The sequence below is a fragment of the Caloenas nicobarica genome, chromosome Z, assembly GCF_036013445.1.
Source record: "Caloenas nicobarica isolate bCalNic1 chromosome Z, bCalNic1.hap1, whole genome shotgun sequence".
NCBI lineage: Eukaryota > Metazoa > Chordata > Aves > Columbiformes > Columbidae > Caloenas > Caloenas nicobarica.
Window position 1 is genome coordinate 64,759,901 of NC_088284.1, and position 19,968 is coordinate 64,779,868.

The 19,968-nt window shown below is 36.7% G+C and overlaps 1 protein-coding gene across 5 annotated transcripts in view; it reads right to left on the minus strand.

Moving 5' to 3' along the window:
- The window catches only part of ZDHHC21 (zinc finger DHHC-type palmitoyltransferase 21), a 39,214-nt gene that overhangs the window by 11,015 nt on the left and 8,231 nt on the right, over positions 1-19,968 (minus strand). For 4 of the 5 annotated variants that reach the window (XM_065656796.1, XM_065656797.1, XM_065656798.1 and 1 more), the window contains exons 5-7: positions 17,243-17,354; positions 15,661-15,799; positions 5,589-5,705 (exon numbers count right to left, since the gene is read on the minus strand). In XM_065656796.1, coding sequence (XP_065512868.1) covers positions 5,589-5,705; positions 15,661-15,799; positions 17,243-17,354 — 368 coding nt within the window. The remainder of the gene's footprint in view (positions 1-5,588; positions 5,706-15,660; positions 15,800-17,242; positions 17,355-19,968) is intronic. The other variant, XM_065656800.1, reaches the window with a different exon arrangement.

A 19,968-nucleotide genomic window follows, 5' to 3' on the forward strand; every position in this document is an offset into this window, starting at 1 on the left:
AAGCACTAATCTCATATACAGAGGCCACCTCAGCTGCCCCCCTCTTCATCAGAACAATTCATGTCAAAAGTTCCTCTAAGGACAGTTTTTGCCAACCAGCTGTTCTCCTCTCATTGTAGGAAGTCACCTCCCTTGCTCTTTGGCTGCCTGGACCTCCAGATGAGATAGGGATAGTCTTGCACTAATGATACTCTAACAGTGATACCACAACAAGAGAGGTGGTAAATGTACTCAGAGAAATTACTGCCTGTTAGGTAACTTGGTCTATTCATCTCCTTCTCAAGCAGTACAGCCTTAAGAACATTGTCTGTGCAAGAGCCAAATTTGAGTGCACAAGTTACAAAGTTTTCATTTTTACCAGAGAGCATATTTTTTCCAAGCATCTTAGCATCTGTTGAACACACATGTAACAGGATAACAGCAGATTATATGAAGTTTTTTTCGTAAAGAACTTTTACATAATGGATCTACTTTTATAACCAATGAGCATTATGCAATGACAGGCACAGAAGATCCGTCAACTGCACAACACCACTGAATGCTGGAAAGTGCCAACACACACAGCAGAATATTTCAACTGCGGTTCATAATGTGCTGCTTTGCTTTCCTGTTTTAGCTACAGCCCTGTTCCAGAAAAACATGCTGGAGATTGTCAGATATATGCTTTCCATTACATGTTCAGCTGGACAACATTTTTTGACTTCTGAAAAAATTTATCAAAGAGGAAAAAATGCCAGTATTTCCCCTCAAAATCCTACAAAAAAAATCTGCTTATTCTTACAGCTTGTCAAGCCATCACTCCAATTCTAGCAAAGAGCAACTCTGCTTATAAAAATGCTATATACAAATGTAACTTAATGCAGGTTAATCCTATACATTCAACTTGTCTATCTTGCTGCAGTGGCAAAAGGATAAGCTGCTGTAAATATGAAGAATCAGCACAAGTGTTCTGACCTGGGCTACATATCACACTTCACAATGTATACTGCATGTCAATCATTTTACATTTGAGCAGGGCCATCAGATTGTGGAAATCAACCATAAACATTGAAGCATGAAGGTGCCATTTCAGGTCCTAGTTCCTTATTACTGATGATGCTAAAGGAGGATGACCAACTCTGTGGTCTCATTATCTGAAGTTGCTTCTGTGAGACTGACAGTAAGCAGAGAACATACAGTCTACATAGAAGATACTGAAAAACTGAGGACTGGGGATTTTTTTTAATATGCACATCCAACATTCCTGGAAAAAAGGTAGCCTTAGCTTTACATTACTTAGATGAAACAGAAGCTATTGGCTTGGTTTCTGGAAAATTATATGATGACAGTCAACCAAGCTTACCTGATGGAGAATCAAGAAGTTTCGCTATTAATATAAAAGGGTCAAAGTTTGATAAACTTTGAGTTTATTTTTCTTTCCAAAAATACCATTTTGGCAGCATTTGAAATAAAGGTAAGTAACGTTAAACTCAAACAAACCCAAACTTACTGGAGTCATTTAGGAACAGTATGTATCAAAGTTTAGATCATGGAGCTGCAATGCTGATTGTCCCTATTATTTAAAAACAGCTTTTATCCAGAAGCTGTGGAATTGATCTTGGCTTGATGTTAAACTGCAAACACAGGCATGGAGTACCAACTAGGAAAGCATTTACTATCTGTTTTCTTGTACGAGCACAAGTAAGAGATGCCCTGCTTCACCTTTTTCACATGGCTGATGCTTTTGTCCACGTCTCTTGCACATGTCTCTGGGCAGCTTCAGCAAACACTGAAATTAATGCTCTCAAGAACAGCTATGGAGCAATTAATATAACATGAATGCTTTAACTGTGCATATCCATGCCTTCAAGTGTTCGAGTTTCTTTTAAATTAATAGTCTGCACTATTACAATTCAATGATTGTATTCTTCTGTTAAATAACTTCTGATCTGTACCTTCTACTAAGTTAAGCTTAATTTCATGATTCATTCATTATTTTAAATAGAGCTCATTTCAGATACTATTTGCTTAGTTTACACAGGAAGGTTAAATGCTGAACAGTAACTCCAGCACAGTACACAGTAGGAACATCGCTGCCTCTTAGTGATCACGGTTCATAGCTTCTAAAGGACTTGAATGTCTTCCACACTGTGTGCTCAGCACCGTGGGTGGGTATACCCAGCTTCTCTGTTCCCCAATTCTATGCATGACAGGCATGTCTTTGGCAAGCCTGCAGAGAAACTACTCACTCACCTGCTGCCCTCTCCTCTGCCTTTTCCATCAGCTAGCCAAAGCTGTTAGTAACTTCTTACAGAGGAAGTAAATCGTCACACTACAATGCTGACAATCAAAAGCCATTTGTACAGAAAGATTTTCTGACACAACTTGCAGACTAAGCACAACCTCACCAAACAGATTTGGCTTTGTTTGTTCGAATTCTGACTAGTTGTTCCCAAGCAGATTTCCTCAAAATGACTGTATTGTTTATTCTATCCAATTCTATACTCATGAAGAAAAGAATGAAAAGGAAGCAGATGATTGTGCTGCTGATATGGAAATGCTTTGAGCGGGGGATGGATCAGATGACCTACGTTCTTCAATGAGGCAATGCAATACCATTCACGTGGTGTGAATGAATTAGGCTTTGGAGATCCCAGTAATGGATTTCTACTTCCACAGCGATCCCAACCAGCAATCTCAAACCTAAAATCTTGTCCATATGATGCAAGGTAGGGTGCAATGAGAGGCCCTAATGCAGAAGGTCTGTACTTTCCAGAATCTGCCTCTCATAGTCCATCCATGTCCACAATCAACATTTTTATTGGCCACATGGACAGTAGGATGGATTGTACCCTCAGCAAGTTTGCCAAAAACACCAAGCTGTGTAGCACAGTTGATACGCTGGAGGGAAGGAATTACCTTGACAGGCTTGAGAGCTAGGCCTGTATGAACCTCATGATCTCAATACGGCCAAGTGCAAGGTCCTGTACATGAGTAAGGGCAACCCCAAGCACAAACACAGGATGGGCAGAGAATGGATTGAGAATAACCCTGAGAAGGACTTGAGGGTGTTGATTGATGAAAAGCTCAAACACAATGCAGCATTGTGTACTTACAGCTCAGAAAGGCAACTGTATCCTGGGCTGCATCAAAAGAAGCCTGACCAGCAGGTCAAGGGAGGTGATTCTCCCCCTCTGCTCTTGTGAGACACCACCTGGAGTACTGTGCTCAGCTCTGAGACCCTCAATATAAGAAGGACACGCACCTGTTGGAGGAAGTTCAGAGGAGGGCCACAGAGATTATCAGAGGGCTGGAGCACCTGTCCTGTGAGGACAGGCCAAGTGACTTGCGGTTGTTCAGCCTGGAGAAGGCTCTGGGGAGACCTTACAGCAGCCCTCTTGTACCTAAAGGGGGCCTACAAGCTGGGGAGGGACTTTTTACAAGGGCATGTAGTGACAGAACAAGGGGTGATGGCTTTAAACTGAAAGAGGGCAGATTTAGACTAGATATAAGCAAGAAATTATTCACCATGAGGGTGGCGAGGCACTGGAAGACGCTGCCCAGAGAAGCTGTGGATGCCCCATCCCTGGAACTGTTCAAGGCCAGGTTGGGTGAGGCTTTGAGCAACCTGATCTGGAAGGTGTCCCTGCTCATAGTAGAGGGGGTGGAACTAGATGATCTTTAAGGTCTCTTCCAAAGCAAACCATTCTATGATTCTATCACAATCACTGTGTTGTATTTGTTTCACAAAGTTTGGCAAAGAGGACAAAAGGGAGTATCCAGGCACACTGCAGCTCAGCAATCCACAGAATTATGATTCAAGTACATAAAAGGAGGCTGAACCTGAAAATGCTATTAGCTTACATCTGTTCCAGGGTAGTGACCAGCTCGATAAGTGCAATGGGATGTACTTCAGAGTATATTATACAAATGACATAGAATAAAGGAGCTTTACAGCACTTTATAAGAGTTAGCAGTGGTGGTGGCAGCCTGACAGTGTTAAGGCTCAGAATGGTGAAAAAACACACTGGGAATTCATGCCTGTTGCAGAGGCAGCAGAGTTGGTAGCCTGTGTCTGAACAGAAACATCCCGAGTTTCAGGTGTATCTGACAGAATCAGGTTCAGTCTGAGAGTTTTTATTTCATGTATACCAATAGTATCTGAATGTATCATTTCTGTATTTCAGTGTAGTATCAACTGCATGGCTTTTTGTTCCTTCTCATATATCCATTTAACAGAGACTAAAATGACATTCATCTTTCAGCATTTGTACTCTAATGCTTCCTGAGTTTCCATCTCTCCCATTACTGGGAGTGAGGGTGAGCAGAATTCAGATGTCTGCACCACTTCAGCTAGATACCCAGCAAGGCATAGTATCAGATTAGAAAAAAACCTCAACTCTAGAGGACACAGATGCAAAGGCTGTGTGCCAGTATTTAAACAGGGAGGTGAGAACCTGTCAGCAAGATGCTGGAACAGAAATCAAGCACATCGTAAAGGGGCAGAAACTTACATCTGTAGACCTGGGGGTTGATAGAAGAGCAGCTGGAGGATGGCAAAAATAATACACAGCATAGCCATAGCCACACAAAGAGCAGAAGGCACTAAATTTATGTAAAGGTAATACAATAAAAACAATAGCCAATATTATTGCTTTATCTAACAGAAGTAAAAACTATACACTAATTTTTGTCCTTTATTCAATACAAAGGAATTGCATAATACAGTTAGGAGGTTTTTCCATTATGCATCTACAAACATTAATACTGTGTAAACCCTTCTAATTCTAAAATGAAATCTCAGACAGACCTCAGCCAGTGGTAGTCACAAAGATGCTGTCATTTTGTATTTAAACACACATTTTGAAAGGCCAGATCACACACCCTTTCAGACATATACAGATCCAACTAACATACCCTTTCTGTTCAACACTGCAGTACTTTGAATGCTTCTATGGATTCTCAATATAACTTTAAAGAATTCACTGGAAGTTATTAACTTCTAATGTCCAGAACAGGAAGTTAGAGCAACCAAAGCTGGTTTCTTGTAGATATTTATTACATTACCAAATTCATTTAACTGGAAAATCTTTCCATGCAGAGGTTTTTTTTTCTGTACCTTTAAATACAGAATATGCATTTGGACTGTAAATTGCACATAATCCCATTCCACAGTTTAGTAACTGAGATATATGAATGCAAGCATATTTATTAAAATACTTTACAAAAAGTCTGTGTTCTCAGAAAGTATGATTTATCGGTGGGCCTCACTGTCACAAAGTATAATTGAGACCAGGGCACAGAAGAGTTTAAAACGAAAACAAAAATCAAAACCCACAAATACATACTTTGTACACTGCACAATTCCAGAACAATGTATGGCTTTATTTTACTAATACAAATCAGGAAACTGCCTTGATAGATGAATTATTAGACACTTGTTTTTTAGAAGGCTTATTGGAGACTTCCATGGAGACAAGAGTTTTGACAAAGCACATACCATATAGATGCCTCATAGTGCATTTCTTATTCTTCCCTTAAATGCAATCTGCTTTTATCAATTTTATTCAAAATAAAACTAATATATACTTCTAAAATTAGATACTTACAGTGAAAATACCCATTAGCTGAGTGTAAAAGAGTCCACTTATTCCACCTAATATTATTAGACCCATGAAGGCAGATATTCTTAGGAGAGCAAGTTCATGTCTAAATACAAAAACATCCTAGAACAACACAGAAAGAAGAGACTTTAGCACTTACAAATTAATTCAAGTATTTGAATCGAATGGAAATACTAGATAAGAGCTGTTCCTGAAGACTTACAGCTAAAGGCAAATAGTGGATTTTTGAGCTACAATGCAAATCATTTATACGCTAAAATTATAAACGAATAACCTTTTATTTATACATGTAAACAGTTGGGGATTTTTGACAGAATGTTAAAAATCCTCATTCAGGTATTTAAGGTTTGGGAATACATCGAGCTCAAATAGGTTATTTTTGAATCTTCCATCTCAAACTGTGCCAGACTGCTACACACAAGCTCCATAACATAAGAAAACCATCCTGTTAAACAGTCTGATTTATACGACTCCTATATCTCAGCTCCCAGCCACAGCAAATTTAATTTTAACATCACCTCTTTTGTAATAAAAATAAAAACATTCCCAGCTTGACTCCTGATCAAAATCGAAGTATCTGTATTGGATTGGTCTCACTGTAATGTTGTCCTTTATCCAACACAAACTTATCTTCATATTTTTAATTTTGAGCTTAAATGGATTATTGTAACTTTGGAAACAGGTGCACAACCAAGTTGCCTCAGGGTACAGGAGACTATGAATTTACTGTATCAGCTGCTCTGTAAAGCCTGATATCACCTAGCAGAAAATATGAAAAGCTTAAGAGAGTTTTATACATCTTTTTCAAAGGATAAACCACCTTATTTTTATCACAGGAAAACATTTGTACACAGCGGTTACCATAGATGCACTGCAAGTTCACACCCCATCCTACCCTTTGATAATGAGTTAGCTCATCCAATTTCTTATAAATAAGTTACGATTATGTTCTCAAGGATGTCTTTTGAATGTACACATCTGCTTTTTCACTTAGAGAAGCCAGATGACAACAGGAAACTATTAAAACCTTTCAAGTGAACTTTAAATCACAACCAGAACAGAAAAGTGAACTGAATGACAAAAAAAAACAAACAAAAAAACCCAACACACACAAAACAAACAAACAAACCACACACACACATACACACAACCAAAACCAAACCACCAAAACACCACGCTGCTTCTTTACATTCAACCAGTAGGACTTAAGGAAGAGGAATTCTTAAATTCAGGAATACTGCAAAGCAAATTATATTTAATAAAGAAGTCTAATTTTAGATTTAAATGATTTCCATGAAAGTCCAAAATATAAGCCCAGGAAAAAAGTTTATACTGGCTCCTAAAGCCGTGAAGAAAGTCGATACTTAATGAACAAGCAAAAATCACTAGTTAACCACCTAAAACAAAAAGCAAATCCCAGCAGTCTTTTCTGAACTGGTAAGCCAGCTCTTGTTAGTATTGGCCTTTCTTGCTGCTATAGAAAATATATGTTTTGTTTCCACATTTTAACCCTTCTTACTTAGTTAACAAGTTAATTCAAAGTTAAATCAACTCAAAATAAAAGCATTCATAGTAACCTTTCCACAAGCCCACCAAAGCTTTAAAGAAAAGCAAGGTAAGGCACAAGTTCTATTAGCCATAAAATATTTTCTCTTCATACATATGTTGTTTTATCAGAAATGTTTTAGTGTAGCCAAACTAAAATTAACAGAAAACAGTGAAATGTAAGATTGCCAACAGTGAAGTCACATTGTGGATTTAGCATCAGACTCTCTCATTAAAAAAGGTTTATAACACAGCTCTGAGCATTCTCCCAACACTCTAATTAAAAGAGTTCCTTCTCTTGCGCATAATGTTCAGCAGGAAAAAGAGACATCATTCAACACATGACAACAGAAAATCCTAGTGTAAATAAAGCAGGTTGCATTTTGCACTTGGCACTTCTAACTCATGTTAAAACTAGAGGTACAGAAAAGGAGAGACCTTTCATATTGAAGTGAAGACCCAGGAATACTACTCCTTCCCTACCTCCTTTCCTCCCTGCTTCCCTTTTTCCTCCCTTCCTTCCTCAAAAATGAAAGCATCTACTGCAAAAGACTGGGGCTGGCTGAATTACTAGTGAGAAGAGGTGATATCCCCAATGCTTTCTCCAGCCATTACACAACCCTAGGGGAATCAAAGTCTCTGAGGCAATGATGGCCTGGACATCAATACTGGGCACCCACCTAGCAATCTGTACATACAGAACAGCACTTTTCTATAGAAAACCAAAGGACATGCAGGAATATAATCTTCTGGTAATCAGATCTTAATAACAGAGCTTTCACAATTCTGCATTGAAGTAGGAACATGTGACTCCATGATAATAGAAAAAAAAAAATCAGTAAAAAAATTTCATTTACATCACAGTAACAATAATAATGGCAATGATGATACATTGAGGATGTTGCGTCTTTACATAAAAGCTCAACCCAATTTGTTTTTATTATTCCTTCTCAGAATTGACAAAAACATTGCACTTGGGTCACAACAACCCCAGGCAGTGCTACAGGCTCAGGGAAGAGTGGCTGGAAAGCTGCCTGGAGGAAAAGGACCTGGAGGTGTTGAGCGACATCTGGCTGAATATAAGCCAGCAGTATGCCCAGGTGGCCAAAAAGGCCAACAGCATCCTGGCTTCTATCAGGAAGAGTGTGGCCAGCAGGACTAGACAAGTGAGTGTGCCACTGTACTCAGTGCTGGTGAGGCCCCACCTTGAATCCTGTGTTCAGTTTTGGGCCCCTCATTATAAGAAAGACATTGAGGTGCTGGAGAGAGTGCAGAGGAGGGCAACGAAGCTGGTGAGGGGCCTGGAGCACAAGTCTGATGAAGAGCGGCTGAGGGAACTGGGGTCATTTAGCCTGGAGAAAAGGAGGCTGAGGGAAGACTTTATTGCTGTCTACAACTACCTGAAAGGAGGTTGTAGCATTGAGGATGTTGGTCTCTTCTCCCAAGTAGCAAGTGATAGGACGAGAGGAAATGGCCTCAAGTTGTGCCAGGGGAGGTTCAGATTGGATATTAGGAAAAGATTCTTCCTGGAAAGGGTTGTCAGGCATTGGAACTGGCTGCCCAGGGAAGTGGTGGAGTCACCATCCCTGGAGGTGTTTAAAAGGCATTTAGATGAGGTTCTTAGGGACATGGTTTAGTGCTAGAGTTAGGGTATGGTTGGACTTGATGATCCGTGTCGATGGATCTCAATGGTCTCTTCCAACCAAAATGTTCCTGTGAAATTCTATTTCTGCCAGCTAAGAAAACAAATCAAAGCTATGATAAATCAACCCCCAAGACCAGCCAATAATTATAAAGCTAATGCCTCTTTCAATGTATTTTGAACAGATCCTCATGTTCATACACCATTTAGGACTTGCCAGTCTCAGTGAATGGGGAGTACTGAGACAGCCTGCCCCTCAACCTCCAAAATCACACTCTCTGTGCTGAGAGAAGGAACTACACAGATTGAGCCACAATGCATACACACGCTAAGTTAACATCACCGACGCGTGAACACTCTCTCATGGCACAATAGGGTTTTATCCCATAGCAGTTTTTTTCCACATTGGGCCAGGCTGACACTTGTAGCCTCAGCACAGACGTTAAATGCACACTTTTAACAATGTGAGAGCTGCCCTTCTGATAGCTCACTTCTCCTCTCCTTTTTGTCAACATCACAGCCTGACTGCTTTGTCAAAACTTCAGTTCACACAGGTTGATGTCGTCGTTTTTCTAGCCAGCATTTCCTGCCCAGTTCAGACATGCCCTTCGCCCAGGCTGTTGACTGTTCTAAAGGCTTTTGAGTTCCCTTTAGCCACTACTTTTAGCTATCCAATCAAACTGCAAGGATTCTTGGCAGCTTACAAAAATTGACAGATGTATACAATAGAAACATGTCACAAAATAAGAAACAAAGTGTAGGTCTGTAGGATTAAGTTGAGGAATGGATTACAAACCATGCGATCTGGCATCTTTATCTTAACAGGCAATACTAAAACATTCCACAGAAAGCCAGTCTCCACGACAAATTCACACAAGTCTTCCTCAACCCCACGGCAGAACATATGCCATGTCTTCATTTGTGAGCATCAACTGTTATGGATGATCCCTGCAATGAAGGCTACCACTGACTAGGAAAAGAGCTATTATAGCTTTATGCTATCATAAAGGACAGCAGTCAAAAGCCAATGATCATAATCAATGATATGATGACTGCTTACAAATTCAACTTCCCTTCTATCTTGCTAACAAAAACAGCAACAAAAACATAAAAACATTTAGTGGGTCCCTGTCATTTGCAGTATTGGGTTGTCATTTTCAAGGGTTTACAGCATTCCTTTAAAAAAGAGCTTTCAGCAGGACCAACACGGGACTATCGTCTGTTCCAGAAGAGACGAAGTGAAAAACAACTTTCTCAAATTTTAATTTACAATCTAAGATTCATTTATTCAATCTTGGTTCTTTGCTGAAATATTACCTACACAGAAATTAATATACTGACAAAATATATTAAGATACTTGATCCTTCTCTCGGGGAAGGGATGCCTCATGGTAACACAAGCTTGTATATTTTTAGTTGTAAATGCCCAGGATGTCTGTCTCAGTCTCATGAGGAAGTCAGTCTATCAACTTGGCACAAAACCAGTGCAGAATACAGAACAAAGCCAGACTGTAAAATAAATAAATTTAAAAAAAAAATCCAGACCAGAGGTTTTGCAGTAAGAAAGAGGAAGGAGATAGACAAGGGAGAAAATTCACTCACGTTAAAAAAAAAAAAGGGGGCAATTATTTCACAGAACACAAGCTGCATTCTAATAAGCTCTTTTGTAGAGATATTTATTATTAATAACAACTGATGTTTATGTAAAGCACCTTTTGATCCAGGACTACTTCAATTCTACTAAATGAGTAATTTTCCAGTCTGATTCATAACTGATTTCAAGTGAAAATGGAAACAGCTCTCTGATTCCAAAAATGATTGTCTACACAGAGTTCAAGCCAAAGCAATAATTCTGGAATAATTTCAGACTAGAACAGAATTTAAGAAAAGGCTATACAATTTTCACATAAAATGACAATATCAGTATATTAAGTTTTTAAAAAATGTTATCCTCTCAGTTGTTCCTACATATATATATATATACTTGTTGTTTTTGGTTTTTTTTTTTCTTTTTCCAGACCATGTATTTACTTCCCAAACTTAATTCATTATTCATATACTGTCCTTACAATTGTATGGGAGGAGAGCAAGGTCAGGTTGGTTTTGCATAACCCTGAAAAGGAAAATTTTGATGTATTTTATTTTTTTTTAAACTCACGCATCCTTGTAGGTCATTTTGTGACCGTAAGAAAAAAGGTTTCCTGTAGATTCTCTTTACAATATAAACGGACACTGGATTATACATATTTCCAGATTTTAAATAATATTAGTTAATACATATTATTGAAATAAATATTACTGTAAATAATCTCCTCATAAAGTCTGATGAATATTTACCAACACCTTTTGTCTGGAATTCAGAAAGCTAAAGTCCCAGATGGAGCAGGCTGGTATTCCCACAATGCTTCCTCCATTATGTTTCCTTCCTTCTCTACCCATATAGTTCAGAATACTTAAAAAATTAATTAAGTAACAGTATTTTCATAATATACAATGGATAACTGCAAAACTGAGAACGAAATAAAAGTAAACTAGAGTGAAAGGTTTTAGAGTTTTACATATCAGTGTTTTTTCCTATGACAATCATTCTACTACAGCAACATCTCTAGCAAACAAAATTTATCGGCAAAACTTTCGCTGAAAAGATTAAAAGCCTTCTATGAATCACATAAAATATACTGCCAAAACATTTCTTTTTGATTCTACTTGGCATTCTGTGTCTAGAATCTGTGCCACCACAGCCATGTAGAGAGCAACTATGTAGTCATGACAAGAGTAATATTTATTCTTCTCATCTCACTGTCCCCAAGATTGAATACTTCCTAAAGGATCCAACTTCCTGACCTTGATGTTATTTAATTAAGATGCAAAATTAAGAATGCTCCAGTCTCAGCCTCTGAAAATCATCAAAGCTTGCAGAGGAACTCATATGCTGTTTTATTCAAATTATAGATTTTTCTTCTGCTCGGATCTCACATAGAAAATTTATTTACCATTTCCTTAATTTCTAGTAGTAATGGTACTCCTCCTGCTGGACAACCGGGGCAATAACCACAATCCATCTTTCTAACAGTGTACAGATTACAGGAGCCAAGAATACTATGAAGCAATTTTCTGCTATAAGACTTGAAGCTGAAAGATTGTATCTTTATGGAAATGGCTTCCTCCAACAGCCTTAAAGCGATCACCTTTACCTTAGTATACTGAACTAAAAATGTTGGGTTTTTCTTACTTAACTCTTCAAAAATAAAAACACAAGTTTTCATTCAGAAGGAAATATTAACATGCATACAGTGATCATATCTTCATAATGCATTAATCAGGACTGTGAAAAAATGATTATTTCACAACAGCATTAAAAGCAATTTTAATTCTACAGCTTCTGTGTTCTGTACTATTTTATATCCAAAGAATAAAAATTAAGATGAAGGCACACCACCAAAAAATTCAAAAGTATTTTAATGAGCAGGAAGTAAGCTAATTACTGATGGCTGTTTAGAAAAAAAATATCCAGTTTTTTGAATCTGTGCTTAACACTAGTCCCTGTCAATTCAGAAAATGTAAGCTCTTGGTTACAGCCAAAATTTTGACAAAGAACAGTACTTCCATAAAAGGCAGAAGGTACCACGGTCTCTGGAATGCTGTGGTACTTCAGCTTCAATTAATCTACAAAGACTAAAAGAATCCTGCAGGATGCTTGCCCAAAACCCTAACCAATAGTAAGCAAATCTTCCCATTGGTCCTGTTCATTTGATATCAAAATTATGTAATTCTGACAAATTATTTCGTGGCACAATGTTATATGGCGTCATATCCTTTGCAATACTCAAAAAAATCAGTTTAATGGGGCTCTGATGTCCTCTTCCAGGTAGATACATTGACAAGATATCCAAATAAATTATTAACTTTCTGTACTTCACTGTGTGTCCCCCAATCCTGCAGCTAAAAAAATTGAGAAAGCTAAATACTGTTCAGTGTAATACTAGAGTTAACAAAGGTCTAAACAGACCAGACCTGCTGTGTCTACTAAGTTTTTCTATACAGTGTAAACATATTTATCTCTCTGGGGGACAGAATGTTACATACTGTAACAGTGATCCAGTTTTTCAAAAGTGTCATTTGAAGTGTCCACATACGCAAACTGATAAAGCCAAAAAACCCCACAGCTAAAAGAAAACAAAACTAAACAAAATAGACCAAAGTACTCAATTTCTTCCATGTCTTTGTGTAAATTCAGGCAGCCAAACAAGCGAACCTGATCCACTCTTCAGGCAACTACATTAAACTGGGTTAAAACAATTATTGCACATGTATTAATATTCTGCTTGCTAACCTGCCACATCTTCTAAAGGGTAGATATTAAAAGTAGGCCTCTCTCTGAAAGACTTAAAGTTAACTTTGTTAAACCATCAAGACCAAAGTTTTATACATATTCATTTTTCAACTGTTATTATTAATAACCATTATTACCCCTTCAGAGGTTGTAAACTGTCTGAAGTAAACATAATTTCCCTTTTCCTCTCTTGTACAGACCATCTCCAAGCAAATACTTTGGCTCCCTAACAAACAGAACTTGTGTTCGTTATTTAAACACAATGTACTTACTAACTTAAACTAAGAGCATTCAAGGGACTCTCACAATAAAAAGGAAATATTCTACCATTAAATTACACTATTAGAGAAGCACCGCCAACACATTTAATACAAAGACTTTATCTTTGGAAAACAATGCTCCTTCTAGAAGCACTGCAATACCCAATCCAATATTCCGATCAACATCACAGAGAAGCGCTTGCACTCAAAACCTGCAAACCCTGTGTACGGGAAGCCTTCAGAATACAGAAAGTATAAGATTACTCTGTCAAGAAATGTAGTAGGTTAACTTAGTTCATAAATGAAAAATAATTTTACAAAGCTACTAAAACTAGAAGCAAAGACATTTACACTTAGTGATCTTTCAAAAATATTAACTTTCCAAAACTCTAAAATGTAACGTCCATACGAAATTTTTCTTAGATGACAAATTTCTCCACTAATAGAGAAAGACTGCAATTTCATGTCCCTTTTATTTGAAGGCAGCTACAACAAATCAAGATAGCTCCCTCAAATCTCACAATTCCTGTAAGGTAAATATGAAAAGCCCATCTGCAACAAACTGGAAACAAACTGAAAAATGTGAGTACTCCATTTTAAGAGAAGCATTGTACAGGTCTGTCTCTGTTTACAGGACAGTGTCTATGGAAAGATGCTCCAAGTAGACAGCAAATTCTTCGCTTTTCCATATTTCTGGAGTCCCTTAAACCATTTACATGGAAATATTTCTATAGATTAAAAAAAAATTAAATGAAACTCCTTTAGAAGAGAATTTATGTTGAGAGATTTGCAAAAATCCTCAGCTTCGGTACATTCCATATGATAAGAACTTGGCATCTACCAACTTGAATATAATACTTTTATCAGTTCTGGATAATCGAAGGAGTACATACAGTCTTCCCACATTTTCAGCTCTCTTTTGACACATCATCTTCACATACACTTTCTAGGGAACATCACATCCACTTCAGACTGACATTGGAACAAATAGAAGCTTGGAAGGCTATGCCCTGTTCTTTTCCAGAAGAATAATTTTTCAGGAAGTTTAATATTCTTATTTTATACCACTTAGGATACAAAATAACGCAATAAACTGAAGTTGTTGAACAAAATGGAAAATGGGACTTGCCTTACCCATAACCAAAGGCCAGTTTCAAGCTGCCTTGAAAGATGTGTGTGATGTCACCAGTAGAGAGTATGCTGGGACATCACATCAACATACAATAAAAAAAATCTGTAGCACTTCAGTACTTTGAAAAAATCTCAACAAAATGTAGAGTACATTACAAGTTTCTGGGATGGTCCTAGTCTCTTCACTTAGGACATCTGAAATGTTATCTAATTTTGAATATGTTTTAAGCTTGTTTTCTAGGTTTTTCTCTTTAGTGTGCTTGTATTTGTTATAATCTAGTAAAAATACAAAGGCCATTTCAGATTTTGGGTAGAAGTTTTAAGTTTCTTTATAAGCAAAATCTCGTAACATTTTAAAGAAAAAATATCAGCTTTGCTGCTGTAGTACTTTCAAGCATTCATCAGCTTTCAAGTAAACCTCTTGAATATTCTGAACATTACAGATAACTGACATAAATGAGCACCAAACACAGATTTTTCAACTTCAATTCCATAATGAGAAATTCCATAATTTTTCACTCTGCTCCAATTCTTAAGTCCATTTTCTCTGTTTGCATGTTCAACTGCTTTTTGCTGATGACATGATGTTGAAATATGATAAAGGAACAGAGTCTAAGTAAAACAAATTGAGCTTAATTCTCCCTTAACCCATATGACCTTTCCAAAGCAACATAAGATAATGCTTCAAAACCCATGTACATTTTTCTCCTTTAAGAATGATCGGATGTTCTTTTCTCATTTTTTCTGGTAATGTCAGCATTTTTAAATAGGGACTTAGGGTATATATATACCCTGAATAAATCTACACCAGAGAAAGAAAAAATAAATTTAAATACTCCTAAAGTAGTTACATTGCTTCTTCCCAGTATTTACTAATCACTTCTAAAGGAAGCTGTTTCTGTCCTGCTTTCCTAGATTCCTAAGAAAACTAATGTTGTATTTTTAAGACATACAAATCATATACCCTTTTAGAATGATACTTTGTTACTTACCATAAATCAGTTTGCTTTCTCAATAGCATACATCTAGAAGAACTCTTTTCACTACCAACAAATGAGCAAGAAGAAACATGCAGTAACTAGACACAAAAATAAATTACATTGCTGTACTGCCTATTTAGACAATTCATAGAGAAAAGATTCTTACCCAGTTTTCTTTTTTCACAGGCAAAAAGTAGTAGTAATGGCAGAAATCAAGTATCAGTGTATACAAGCTAAGGATCTGAGTGTAGAAACAAAGCTGTAAAAACAGCCAATGATTGTCTTCACCAACACAATTATTAATCCTGCAGAGAAACAAAGTGTGTACATAAGGACAGAAATATAAAGACTTTAACACTGTAATTATGATATTGTGAATAAGAGAAGTTATGATTATTTATGGAGTAAACATAAGAACTACTGACTAATCACTCCATTCTTAGTCAAAGAGACAGTCCGTACATTAGAGATGACAGTTACTGTGGAGCGGAGATACTACTACAATTTTAAGTAATACTCTAGTAACAAAATTATTTTTTAAAAGTCTGCAAAATTTCATAGTAATATGTACTATCTTCTGCTACTCAACAGATTTCACTGGTTGTGAACTATGTAGAGTCCAAAAACCAGAAATGCAAATGAATGGTTTGAAATAAATGTGATCACAGGGTACCTCAATGACAAATAAGTATGACTTAGGAAGAAGCCTAAGACACAGAAGACAGAACAGGTATCTCTGTTCAGAAGCTTTCTGCATACTCCAACATATACTAGTAAAGGAATCACAAGGATTCTAGAAATATCAAGTACGAGATGCAAAATTTTTGAAATCTAGGTCTAGTCCGCTTCACAGAAATTACATTGATGCAAAAATGGTCAGGGTGCAATTTCACACAAGCATTGGCACAGACATCAGTAACAAGCTAAGCCATAATGACAAAAGCACTACACTGGCACTATTTTCTGAAGTAGCAATTGACAAAAAGGGTAGCTTGAAAAACGGCTAAATCAAAATAGGAGGATCCTGATGTCACCTCTGTCCTTTGCAGTTCATCATTGACATCTTGCTGGATATGATATTTCAGAACTACTGACAGAAATGTTTATTTTTATTTTAGGCTACAATCAGTTTAAATAGAAAATTTTAGCCAGACTGAAACTAGTTAGGAAACACCAAAATAAGCAATTTCACTACAAAATCAGAGAGGCTTTGACAAATCAATAACATTTTCTAATCAGAATGGCCAATCCATAAACTAAAAACCAAAAACTGTCTTAAACCATGATCTCTTTTTATTATTATAAAGAGCATCCCCTCTTATGCTGAAATTTAAAGGTTTATTTAATCCAAGAAACATAAGTATTGTTTAGTTTCCTATAAAAATACTTTTTCCAGCATCAGAAACTAAATTGGAACAAATAAAATAAATCTGCAACGTGCTAATTATGCTGAGATCAGTTTTAGGAGTAAAAATTCTAATTCCTTAAACAAAATACATCAATCTTCCAAAACTAAATGGCATGTAACAATTTGACAATGATAAAATGTTACACTACAATAATTCTTACTGCCAGTTTTACTTGCAGACATAAGAAAGTCTCAAAACTTTCTTTCCTTGCTCTAAATGCCTAATGACTAAGCACTACTGAGAAAGAAATATGACAAATTAGCAATAGTCAAGACCATGAATTTTGAAATTATTCACTCAAACAACAGTAGATTGTTAGAACAAATGTCCTGGTCTTACCACGGACAGTGGTGATCCATCCTCCTCACGCAATGTCCGCAACGACTGCAATGGTGTGAACGCTTTGGTCTCATCATATTGCACTTGTTACATAATTCCCAATATTCTCGTTCTAAGAGAAAATGTAAAGACATCTTAAAAAGATTTAAACACAGTCCAGCATGCTTATGACAAATCTATATGCTAGTGATTCAAAGATTTTAAAAAAACTTACTATGACCTGACAAGAGTGGGCAGCATTTAAAAAACTTTTTTCCACTGTCACCTTAAATAAACTGGAAGATATTCCTGCCACTCTGTGCCAGCTTTCTTCTTGAAAATCCTCTCTCCTCCTATATATCTCTAAGGAGTAACTACCACAGCACAAAAGCTGTCACTCAAACAAGGAAGACAATTCAATTATTTTCTTACGTGACTACCATGAAAAAACGCATCTGACAGACAGAACCATTGTACAATCCCCCTGCCAATCCAAAACCTCCTGAAGAAATACTGCTACTCAAATTTGTCAAAGCTAGCTAACTAAAATAAAATACTCAATGAACACTCCAGGAGCATCTTCCACCTCAAAGCATCTTAAGGCATGCATCTCACAACATGGAATTTTATACATAAGGCAATCAAAGAACAGATAAAGGATAGGCTTGTATTTTAAAATATACACTATTTTTGGATGCCCAATGTGAGACTCTTTAAGCTGATCTCCAGAGATACCGAGTAGGTGAAACTACCAGGAACTGTTTTTGCTCAGTTTAGCTATTATTTATCTCAAATTGCACCGCCCAAATTAGAGGAAGCCTTTGAAAATGAGAATTCAAATTATATATTCAGAAAGTTCATCTTCACATGCAAAAAACTCACACTAACACTGTAACACTTCCATTCACAAAAGCATATGTATTCTGTTTGTAAGGAAAACAGGTGCATGACTGAAAATCTTAAATACTTTGTCTGGTTGTTTCTACTGAAATAGACATTCTTTGACACAGAAATTTTTTTTAAAAAAATAAGTTTCATTTTTACAGTAGGGCATTCTGAAATGTTATACAGTAAAGCACTGTCCCTTTGTAATCAAAATAAAGTTAAAATTAGCACTTCTGAGCCACCTGCAGGCAGTTCTCATCTTGTCTTTCTTGCTGCAAAACAACATTTGGACACTGGAAGTAAAAAAGCCCAATATCTGAGATCATTAAACTAGTAATAATGCCAGATGGAAACTGATTTACAATCTGTTCCCATAAATCCAGTGTCACAGAGGTGTCACTCCCTAATAGGGTAGCTACTAGCAGAGTTCAGAAACACCCCAACCTGATTTTTTAATACAATTTATACCATGGAAAAAACGTATCTTTCTGTCAACCTAGAGAATATTAGAGAACTGAAGCGCTACTTTAGAAAGTACAAAAACCCTGATCTAGCACACACCAAATCATATTATCAATATCACAGTCAAGCCTAAGTGTTCCATCTTCAGAAGTATATATAAAGTATCATTGCTGTATGAAATGAATGGAGAATGAAAAGGTTCAAGAGCTATTTAAAGGGATTCCTTAAAAGAAAAAGAAGCATTTGTACACCAAGAGAATTTGTACTGGTCCCTGCTATTTTGCAGGTACATTAACATTAAGTCATAAACATAATTGTAACTGTACTAAGTGCCTTCATTCTCCAGCTCAGACTGCAGAATCCATGTTGTTCTTCCTGCAGCAAGAACTCTGACTGCAGAACCCAAGTCTGAGCCACCTTTCATTTTACTGGATCGAAGACTCAGTTACCAGGAACAGAAAGAACACTGACATGAGATTTTCTGCAATCAGTGTTTCACATCTGAAATGCAGAGAGATACATCCCTTCCTACTATCTGCTATTCAGTTTGTGCACATAGTAACATCAGCGCTGAGGCTAAACAGATGATGTTTCCAAACACATCATCCTAGATTCTCACTAACATCAGGACAAGAGAGCAAAACGTTATTCCTGGCATCACATTGCGAGACAAGACTGAAATATTCACCCCTCACTGCATTTGATAAATTTTCTGCATTCAAAAAGTATTTTCCCTTAATGTGATAATGCTCATGCTGTTTAATAGCCCTGTATCGTTCTAAACTGCTATGTAAAAGCTCTATGCATTAGACAAGCACCTTAATAGCATCAAATGGTTAAAAAAAAATATTGTTTTTTTCTGTGGAGAATTACTAAGGTCTCAAATTTCCTCCAATTTCTGGAGCACTGGACACCATATGGGAATTGCTACTTCATAGCAATGCATTGTAATTAGTATCACATTTGTTTGGTTAACAGCCAATACAAACATAACACACTGAAAAAATTGTGTAAAAAATGCACAGGTAAAATCCAGCATAAGAGTATCTTTTACCACCCTTTTCAACATCTTATAAATCTAGAAAAAAGCTGTAGAATTGTAATGAGTAACCATCTCTAAATACTTTTAATTAAATATTATCAAGTTAGAAGTATATGCAGTATGTTTGAAAGACTCGAATGCAAAAAAATTCTTCCCATAGAAAAATTTCCTAGCAGAAGTTCCTACATAACTAAACTTCTGAAGGAATATAAGTTTTGAAAAAGAAGTTTTGAGTCTACACAAGGGAAAGTGCTAGAAATTTACAGGTTAAAGACAGTGACATACCAATTTTAATTTCTTAAACAATACAGACTCCAGCAGAGACAGTTCATCGTTTTCATCAAATCTCACAAAATAA